Source organism: Cebus imitator, unplaced genomic scaffold, assembly GCF_001604975.1.
Source record: "Cebus imitator isolate Cc_AM_T3 unplaced genomic scaffold, Cebus_imitator-1.0 Scaffold52, whole genome shotgun sequence".
Taxonomy (NCBI): domain Eukaryota; kingdom Metazoa; phylum Chordata; class Mammalia; order Primates; family Cebidae; genus Cebus; species Cebus imitator.
In genome coordinates, this window is record NW_016107367.1 from 7879911 (window position 1) to 7890533 (window position 10623).

Here is a 10623-nt window from a genome sequence, read left to right on the forward strand (position 1 = left end):
CATTTCTAAACCAAATGGCTCAAATGGATGCATTCCAACCTCCTCTAAGATCCTAGGGATCCTTAGCTTACAGAAGACATAAAGGTATCACGGGATATAGCAGACAATTCATGTAATAACCTTTTACTGAGAATAATCTATTTTTCTTTTATCTGACACCATGAGGTATATGATTACTGAGGAGCAGTGCTCTAATTTGATGGGGCAGTCCCCAGGACAGGGAGTGGGGCTACAGCTTTCCATCCCTTTCCAGAACCTCTGGGGAAAGGGGCCAGGGGCGACTCCATCCAGTTCTAGCCTTATCTCATGGAGGAAGTCTGTTTTCAGAGTTTTCACAGAGGAACTCAAGGAGATTAAATCATCAACAAATAAGCCTCTAGAATGGCTCTGGGGAAAAGAGCCATCCTGTCCTTTTGATTAGAAAATGCATCCTTCTTCCCACCTCTGCCACCATAAAGATGGTCTCTAGACAAGGGCTCTCTTTATGAACAAAGCCTCCACACCGCAACAGGGTGGGTTTCCTTCCCAGGAGCCACTGCACAGCCCCAGGCTTTACCAGTCCCCAATCTTGGGTGCAGAAATCATGGAAAAGCCTTATAAAGACACCAGACACTGGGATAATCTCTGCCACAATTCCAATTATGTCCTTTTTTAGATAGGCCCTGTTTTTTAAGAAGTAAAATACTCATTAAATCCCCTAGCTGGGTGGACTGTTGACGATGTCTCCCTATCTAACTGTAGCAGTTTGCCAAGCACAGGGCTCCAGAGATAGGCAGGCGGGGCCGCCTCCTCCGGCCTCACCCACCTCTGCTCCCTCCAGCCCACAGGCACCTCCAGCTGCATAGTTGACTCAGTATCCAGAGAGCTGCTTCCCCAAGAAAGTGGACCAGGGCTGGATGGCCATTCTTGTGACAAATTTAATAGAAGAATATGAGAATCACTCTTCCCACACATAAAACACTGCAGGCACTCCAAATCCTTACAGACATATGTGCTTCAGGATCAACTCAGACATGCACAGCATCCCTGCGCTGGCAGTTTATTTTAAAAAACAACACACCCCCCCCATCACAGTTTCTTTTTTGCCCATCATTTTCCTTAACAAAAGAAGCGACACAAAATCTGGGGGGAAGATACTGTCTTTGCAGACTGACACATTTGCAGAGGGGTCACGAATAATGATTCCAAAGCTCCTATGTAACTCCTCAATCAGGCCCAGGAATAAATGACAATATAAGAATGAATTTTGTTTACAGCAATATCATAATACAGCATTGAATCATTACAGTGCAGTGCTTGTAATTAAGTCCACGATAAAATATTCTTAGCCCAAACACCAGACGAACTAAAATCACCCAACTGTTCATGAACCAAAATGATCAATGCAAGCAGCTGTTGTCTCAATAGTGAAAACCAAAATCGGTAAGGCTTTCCTGGCAGTGAGTCTCTGACATGAACGGCTCCCTCTCTGCTCCGCGAAGACCCGGCCGCCCTCACTTAGAGTCTTGGTCTTTCTTTTCATCTAAAAGGGCAGAGTGGATCCCCAGCTTTTTCAGTTCTTCCACCAGGTCCCCATTCTGGTGCATCTGCAGAAGAATGTCACAGCCCCCCACAAACTCGCCGTTGAGGTACACTTGCGGGATTGTGGGCCAGTTGGAATAGTCTTTAATGCCTATGGAGAAAGAACATTATTTGTTATTTAAATGGCAAAAGCTGAACCTTTCATGGCTAAATATGTAACTTTTACCCACTACTAGCAGACAACCCACTGTCCCTCCCTGGCTTCCCTCAATCTTAAGAGCACTGTGCTTGCTACTAAGAGCATGAGTTGTTGTGTGAAAGAGACCAATGGTTAGGTCCTAACTCTTCCAATTACAAACCGGCGGCCCTTAGACAAGTCACCTGATCTCTCATCCTGTTTCCACCCTCATCTCACAAGGTTTTTGTGAGAATTTGGTAAGATTCTCAGTAAAATACATGATACATCATGGACCCCAGATTAATGGCAGAGGACTGAATTGGGTAATGCAAGTTGCATAAGATATATAAGGCCATAATTCTCCATCTACCAGTCAAGCTTCAAGTGAAGCAAAACTTGAAGAAACGTCACAATCAACTTCGTTTCCAAATGAATCCATCATGGTAACTCATGGCCAACTTGGGCAATCCCACCCGTGCGCTTTTCGTGACTCTGACTGTCTAGGTTGGTACAGGCCATCAGTTACTTCTGCTCGAGATGATGGGTTGTTGATTTTTTTTTAAAAATCATTAACAATTACTTTTACCCAAGGAAAAATTCCTGTACCATGGCTATGGACTATCAGTTTCCATTCATCCAGCAACTATGATGGGCTCTCTGTGGAGGAGATGATCTGGCTCTGTGCAGAACCGGAAGGGGCTGGTAAATCTAATGAAGGAAAGGCCCAGAGCTCAGCAAGTTCCCTGTAAAGGGCTGGGGGGTGGGGAAGTGAGACCAGCTCTGCTCTTAAGAGCTCACAGCAGCCAAGAAACCAGTCAGCCCGCATGTGATCAGTCCTGTGTGCAAATGGCTCTGAGGACACAGAGGGGATGAGGGACGCTCTGTGACAGCGCAGCTGTGGGACTACTCTGTTCAATTCTGAGCCATAAGGATGACGACTGTAACAAAATGGTAAGAAAGAAATGTGGCTTTAATCTTAAGACATAAAGATTACTCTTTTTTAACATTTCTCTTCATCATTCTACTTCCTTTTCCACTTGTATGTTGAGATGACTGTGCTTTCAAAAACATATCCAGCCATTAAAAAGCCTGTATTGGTCATGTTAAAAATGAAGATGGTCAAAGCACGGCATGTATTAACTAACCCTTAGAGTTACATATATGTGACACTTTCATATTTACATAGATATTTTTAAATGGCTAAAATTAGCATAAGGATAAACAAAAAAGCCAACAGATTGTTCAAGTACAGTTTACACAAATCGATTTTTATGTAAACAAATTAAAAATATAAAAATTTGCTCTTGATACCCTATAATTATCAAACATTTATTTTCCAAATAAAATCACTGATTTCAGTTATATCACAAGTAAGTCCCAATATACAATTTATTTTTTTCTTAAAAGTTATTGCCTTCTAAAAACAACTGACTTTGCTCTAAATGACAGCCCTAGAGAAAGCGCCTGAGCCAAGGGCTTTATCTTTCTCCTCCAGACTTCACATATTAAGAAATGGTTACATTGCTCTGGACCTCCAAAATGACACCTCTCTGGGTGTCGGTAAGGAAACATCAGCTAGCTAGTTGGCAGTTGCCAATAAAGGGTAAATTCCATTAATGATCAAAATGTCTTTATAATGCCAAATATCTAGACATACTAGAACACCCTGATGAGTTCAAGTTGTTCATCGTGCTGTGTTTGGTGCTACGTCAACAAAAACAACTAGCATTAATTTGCGTGTTTTTTATTTTCTTCAAGCTCTGTCCTCAAATACAAAGTCTATCAAAACTTAGCTGAGTGTTTACAGCAAACATGAGCGTCTTTTAATTCTCTTGAACTTTCTTAAATACATTTTATACAAATGAATCATTTACCTACATGATAGATCTGTTTTGTTTCAATGAATAATATAATGTGTGAAGCTTTCCATGATAATCAGTTTTTACTGATTTATTTTGGTGGGTGTCTATAATTTTTGAAACATACCAAATATGGAAATAAATTTGCTGCCCGAGAATCACCCAAAACCAGGTTTTACCCTAAAAATACATGTTCTTAAAGTAAAAATCAATCAATTTTATAGTATCTTACTCAATTGAAGAATTGGGCTTGTCTGGTTCATTAAACATAAAGTTTGTTTATGTTTAATAAACGAAACATATCGCATGTCCTGACTATAAGATAAGAGAAGGGGAGACTCCCAGAATCTTTACCACCGAAACTACTAAAACGAGCGGGCTCTCAGACATTCTGAACACCCAACACTCAGAGCCACAGGCAAGTGATACTAACTTCTCACGAGCCACTCTGCCTGTTCTTGACAGCAGCTGACAGTTTACCAAAATTAAACTTAACTGCTTCTTTAGTTTTTAGATGAATAGGTGAAAAAAGGCAGCCGGCATCAAGGCAAAACTTTGGCATCCTTCTTAATAACTATGCTATTTTCCATTTTTAAGAAAACTGATTACCGGTTTAAACATTTAAGGAAATACCCAATTGCTTCCTAGAGAGTGAAGTGAGAAACTTCTAATAATGAAAGACTACTCTTCATAAGTTGAATATTAAAATAGATCCTGCGGACCCACAAGTAGCTGTTTAAACATGGTTCATCTCTCTCACACTTTTGTTTTCAAAAACTGCAATATGCAGTGGTGGTTCTTACAAACATCACTTGAAATAACTCAGAATCAGAGAGCAACTCTTGAAAACTAGAAAATCATATCCAAGAATGAATTTGAATGATAATTGCATTTCATATATGATAGACAGTGGTGATTCCATCTGGAATAGAAAATGCTGACTGAAAGTATGGCAGAGTATCACTAGGAATTGGGAGTTAGGAGACTGTCTTACAAAGTCAATTTACACATGTCTAGTGCTCCATCAAAACACTCCAAAAAAACAAATTCACATTCCAAAGCATCAAGCCAGAAAGAGTTAAAATTCCCCTCCAGAACTTTCAAAAGGTATTTTTCAAACTTCATCACACTCAGAACACTCAGCTTTACTCCTGGTTTGGACACTAAATTATAAGGGGCACCATAATCATACTTTTCTTTTTTTCCTGGTAGAACTTCACTGCAGTAGCTTTAGAACCTGTTGTGAAATCCAACTCTGCCTCTTACTTACTAGGCTCTGTGACCTTGGGCAAGCCACACCACCTCTGAGAGTCACACTTTCTTCATATTCCCTAATTCAGAGAATGGCGTTAAGTCGAGATAAGATGAGCTGAGCTGAAAGCACGGAAACCAGCAGATCCTCACTAGAGGAAAAGCAAAACCTAGGGTGGAGTGGGCAAGACACAGGCTTACGGGTCAGTAGATCTAGTCTGCTAGCCTGTAAATGGAGTCTCAGACAAATCTGTTAATCTCTTAGATTCAGTTTCCTCATCTGTAAAATGAGAATATACGCTTTACAGATTTATTATGAAGATTAAATGATATGTAATCAATGAACTGAGTTGAGCTCCTAGCATAGGACCAGGTACAATGTGGACATTTTCTCCATGCCAATATCCTCTACCACCCACCCTGCCTAGTAATGCTTTTCTGCGAAAAATATGCAATAGAAAAAGAATAGGAACATCATGCAAGAAAAAGTGATTGAGTATGCCATAAAGTAATAAAAATACGATTCAGGCCAGGTGTGGTGGCTCACTCCTGTAATCTCAGCACTTTGCGTGGCCGAGGCTGGTGCATCACCTGAGGTCAGGAGTTTGAACCAGCCTGGCTAACATGGTGAAACCCTGTCCCTAATAAAAATAGAAAAATAAGCCAGGCATGGTGGTAGATGCCGGTAATCCCAGCTCCTCGGGAGGCCAACGCACGAGAGTAGCTTGAGCCCGGGAGGCAGAGGTTGCAGTGAGCCGAGATTGCGCCACTGCACTTCAGCCTGGGCAACAGAGTGAAACTCTGTCCCAAAAAAACACAAACAAACCATTTATTGAGTTAAGGATTAGTTTCACACTCTTTAAGTATTTTACAAAAATAATCTTATTTAATCTTTACAAAAATCTGGCAAGGCAGGTACAATTATCCCTACTTTACAGATGAAGAAACTAAGGCTCAGAAGGTAAGTAACTTACCTAAAGTCACAGTGACAGCATGCAGTGAAACCAGGATTTATATCCAGGCTTCCAGGAGTATAAATGCCCAGGCTCTGAACATGTTACCTGACTCCCTCACCAGGGGCAGCCTCTACCCTGCAGCTGCCATCTATCTGTCATTCCTACCCGTGAGCTACAGGTGCACTGCATACATATCTGTAATACATGGGACGGTTTTATACCTTTAACATTTTCCTATACAAATGGTATTATGCCATAATTACATGTTTACAACTTGCTTTTTGACTAAATATTGTATTTTTGAGATTCAGCCATGTTAAATACATCTAGATCTAGTTTAGTTTATGATTTAGCTTTCCACCATATGACTAGTTTGTCTATCCGGTCTACTACTAACAGACCAAGATTCCTTTCTGTCAGTTTTTCACTACTGCAAGCCACGCTGCAATGAGCACCCTGACACAGGTATCATAACACAGAGGTCCCCAACCTTTTTTGGCACCAGGGGCTGGTTTTGTGGAAGACAATTTTTCCATAGACCAGGGAAGGGTGGGGACAGTTTCAGGATGAAACTGTTCCACCTCCGATCAGCAGACATTAGTTACATTCTCATACCTAGACCCCTCACACGTGCAGTTCACCACAGGGTTTGTGCTCCTATGTGAATCTAATGCCACCGCTGATCCGACAGAAGGCGGCGCTCAGGCGGTTAAGCTCACTTGCCCACCGCTTACCTCCTGCTGTACAGCCTGGTTCCTTGGCCTGGGGGTTGGGGACTGAAGTCCTAACACACATATGCAGAACTCAAGTCTCTAGGCCAGGGGTGGATAAACTATGGTTTTCAGGCCAAATCCAGTCTACTTCCTGTTTTCATAAATAAAGTTTTGTTGGAACTCAGCCTGCTCATTCATCTACGTATTGCTCATGTCTGACTTCAGGCTATATAACAGCAGAGTTACTTGAATAGATGTGATAAATACCACACAGCCCACAAAGCCTGAGGTACTTACTCTCTGGCTCTTTACTAGAGTAGGTTTGCAGATGCCTGTCTCTAGAATATATACCTAGGAGTCACGCAGCTGGGCCTTAGGCTCTGTTCACCAGGAGCTTGACTGGGCACTACTGACAGTTACTCCTCCTTGGTACCATTTTATACCCCCAACTGCAGCATACCACATGTCCACCACACAAGCACATACACACAACTTGTTACCTGACTTATAGGTTTACCAGCATGACATGTATTTCACTACTGTCTTAAATTGCCTGATACTGAAAAAGTTGGAAATATTTTCAAATGCTTAATAAGCATTCAACAATAGGATATGGTTATTTATTCAACAAATATTTGAGTCCCTATTGTGTCACTCTTCCAGATGCAAGGACTACAATGACGATCTAAGTTGGTAGCAATTTACAGATATTTATAAAGTCTTTAAGGCCAGAGTTTGCAATATAATGATAAATAAATGCAGCATTTATTTATTAAAATGCTCACTGAAAGCTTGCTTTGCATAAGCAGTACACACAGTGCCACGGGCAGTTGTATAAGACATGTTCCCTGGTCTCTGGAGGGCAAGATACTATGTATAGACAAGCATGATCTCAGTGTGTTTTAAAAAAAAAAAACTGTTAAGAACTAAATCCAAACGTTAATACAGTGGTTTCCATGAAATTACAGGTGATTTTCATTCTTTAAACTTTTCAGCGTTTTGTTAAGTTGCTTCCATGAGCGTATGTTCCTTTATTAAGACCAGGATTAGGAAACGATGATGTCAGTCAGCTGGGACCTCATCCCTTTGTGACTGTCTTCTGTGTGCATTCCAGATAAAAAGAAAAGGACAAGAAGGTCTTGAGAAGGCCAGAACATGGTGCTGCCTCACAGTCACCTTTGTTCCTTGGGTCACAGTCTCAAGATCTATCTGCATCACACTCCTGGGAACCCAGTTACCAAAACCAGGAAAGAATGTTTTCCTCCAGCTTGGGCCCTTTGTAAAGTTCAGGTCTCCTTGGCATAAAAACTGACAAAAGGCCAGTTTTGCAAGAGCCTCATTCCTATTACTAGAAATGACCTTGGATCTGGTGCACAGATATAGCTTTGGCTGGCAAAAGCAAGCATCAGACAGCCCGTTAGTTGCTTTTGGTAAATAAAAGGGTAGAGGGAAGAGAGGAAGTGTCTTAACACCCTGGCTGAACTAATCCCCATTTTGAGAACCTGCTTTTACCCCCCTGCCCCGGTCCAAATGTTAGTACTTACACTAGTCTTTACTTTTCTAATCAATAAAAGAGGTGTATGCTATATTCAATATATATATGCAACATATTTATTAACCAAAATAGCAATCTGATCAAACGCAATGGTCAAGAAATGTAAGGGTTAAATTCCTGTTGCTGCTGTCTGAACACTTAAGAATGTAAGCTCAGAAACCAGACACCAGACTTGGATGGAAGACAGAAAAATAAAATGTTATCAGTACACATTCTTATTTTTGCTCTTATCAGTTTATTAGCTATATTCCAGCATATCCCATTTCCAGTTACAGTAAACAAGGGAAAATAAATTCACAAACCAAAGACCCTCAAAACATTATACTAGGCAAGATAACAACGCAACTTTTTACTAATGCCATATGGGCAATTTGCAGGGGACCCCCTGCAAGGTCTCTGTTAAAAGACTGCCAAACAGGTACTCCTCTTTTAAGCAGAGAAGCTGTCTTTGAAGGAAGACTGCAGGTCCCTTGCCTTGTACATGATAAAACTGAGTCAGTGACTGGTGGCATTCTAGTTGACCAGCAAGACAAAAGGGTCATGGGAATATGCCTGGCCATTTCAACCTGCTCTCTGCACTCCTCACATGCCTCCTGGGCCCGCCCATCACCACCATCACCTACAGCAAATGGAGGATCAGTCAGCACCAAGAGTTTCTAAGGATTAGATAATCTGGGAAAAAATACATTTGAAAAGTATAAAGTCCTAATATTAAGACAGTTACCATTTACTGGGTGCTTTCCGTGCCAGATAAGATGATATACACTTTCTATAATTTTTACTTCCTGTCTTGCTCACAAAAACTTTGCCTCGTTGTCTCATTATCCTCATTTTACTGAAGGAAAACGCAGTTAAGTGACTTGTCTAAGTTATAAACCTGACTAGCCACAAAGAGGATTTCAGCACAAAGCTTTTCGGTTCTCTGTTATTCTAAATTTGAAATTACTAATCATGGCCATTCCTCTCATGAATGTAAGGAATGGCCATGATTAGTAATTTCAAATTTAGAATAACAGAGAACCTGGCACTATTTTTAGCAAACACCTGACACCTCTTTTTAGCTAGGGACATGCAAGGACTCAGTCACTGAAAGTCTCTGACTGGGATGCAGGTACCCTAAGTCACTCTCTAGAAGGAACAGGTATGGCCTTCTCATTTCTCCACCAATCCTGACCATCCTGGCCAAGGACCAGACCCTTGTGCCTGGCCTCTTCCTCCTCCCCAACCAGATGAGCAAACCCATGTGAGGTACTTGGAAAAGATGCTAATTACCTGCAGCCTCTCCTCCAGGCCTGACCCCTCTGGCCTCTGGCCCACTGGCCCCCTGGGCTGCAAGGCTGAGAACCCTGAGTTAGCCCGGGCTCAAGAGCCACGGCTGCTGCTTTTCCCCACAAACCTCTCCAAGCCCTGGCCCACACACACTCAGCCCTGTGCTTGAGTATCTAAAGCCAAATGTCATGACTTTCCACCCCCAACACAGATCCTAAGGCCAGCCGACAGCAGTCCCAACCCTTTGCTTGTGGCAACCACAGAGAATAGTGCTTGACACCCCGAGCCACGTGCCAAGAGAGGCCGGCCTCCGACCTCACTAGCCTCAATAGCAATCTCAGCCCTCTCCCCACCAACGACAGCCCCAGACCCTTACCCACGAGCAGGCCAATGGCTTCCAACCTCCCCAAACTGTCCCCGAAAGTGCCTTACAGTGGGTCCTTACTTTGCGTTCCCCAACCGTGGAGGGCAGAGTCAGGCTGTGGGCCACCCTCCTCGGAGCCAGCCATTGACAAGTCGCCCCGAAACGCCTATTTTAGCTCGAAGTGAGGATAAGTGAACCCTTAGGACTTTACCTACTGCTCAAGTTGGCAACAGTATCAGAGTCCCAGATCCTCAAGACCCAGTCAAATCAACCACACCCTCAGCCCAGACTCTACTCCAGGAGAGTGCTCCCGGCCCTAACCCAGCTCGAACCTCCGGACAGACCCCGGCCGATGGAGCCTCGCTCCCCAGCCCGGCGCGGCAGAACCCCTCGGCCTCGTGCAGCGATGCTCCTGGGCCCGGGGCGGAGGGCGCCTGCTCAGCACGCGGGCCTGACCTTGTCGGAGCTCCGGGTCGTCCAGCACGTTGTAGGCCGCGTAGTCGCGGACGCCATGCAGCCGCAGGATCTGCACCACGGCGTTGCTGAAGCCGCACTGGGGCTGCTCCGGCATCCCCTTGAGGAACACCACCACCTTGTCCTTCTTCACCAGCGCGTCCAGCTGCTCTGCCGAGCCGCCGCCGCCCGCGCCCGAGCCAGCCGCCCGCACGCCCGGACCCCAAAGGCCGCCGCCGCCCGCGCCGCGCCCCCAGCGGAGCAGAGCTGCCGCCGCTCGGCGGAGGGACCCGCTCATCCCCGCACGCTCGCCGGAGCCCACGATGGCCCGGGCCCTAAGCTGACCACCCGGAGCCCTCCCCGGCCCGCGGCAGTCCGGCCCGTCCCCCGGTGGCCCTCATTGGGCCTGCTCTAAACTGCCCTCCGTGATTGGACAACACTGACCGGCAATACTCGATTCTACCAATCACGTTGCTCGTCCCGCCTGGCAGCTGGGAGGTGGGC

At 44.2% G+C, this 10623-nt stretch overlaps 1 protein-coding gene across 1 annotated transcript; it reads right to left on the reverse strand.

Annotated features, from left to right (window-relative positions):
* Positions 1–893: 893 nt before the first annotated feature.
* GLRX5 (glutaredoxin 5) lies at positions 894–10616 on the reverse strand. The gene is made up of 2 exons (XM_017528186.1): positions 10123–10616; positions 894–1672 (listed from the first exon to the last, which is right to left on the reverse strand). The coding sequence occupies exons 1-2, from the start codon at positions 10415–10417 to the stop codon at positions 1494–1496; spliced, it is 474 nt and encodes a 157-aa protein (XP_017383675.1). The 5' UTR covers positions 10418–10616; the 3' UTR covers positions 894–1493.
* Between the last annotated feature and the right edge of the window lie 7 nt (positions 10617–10623).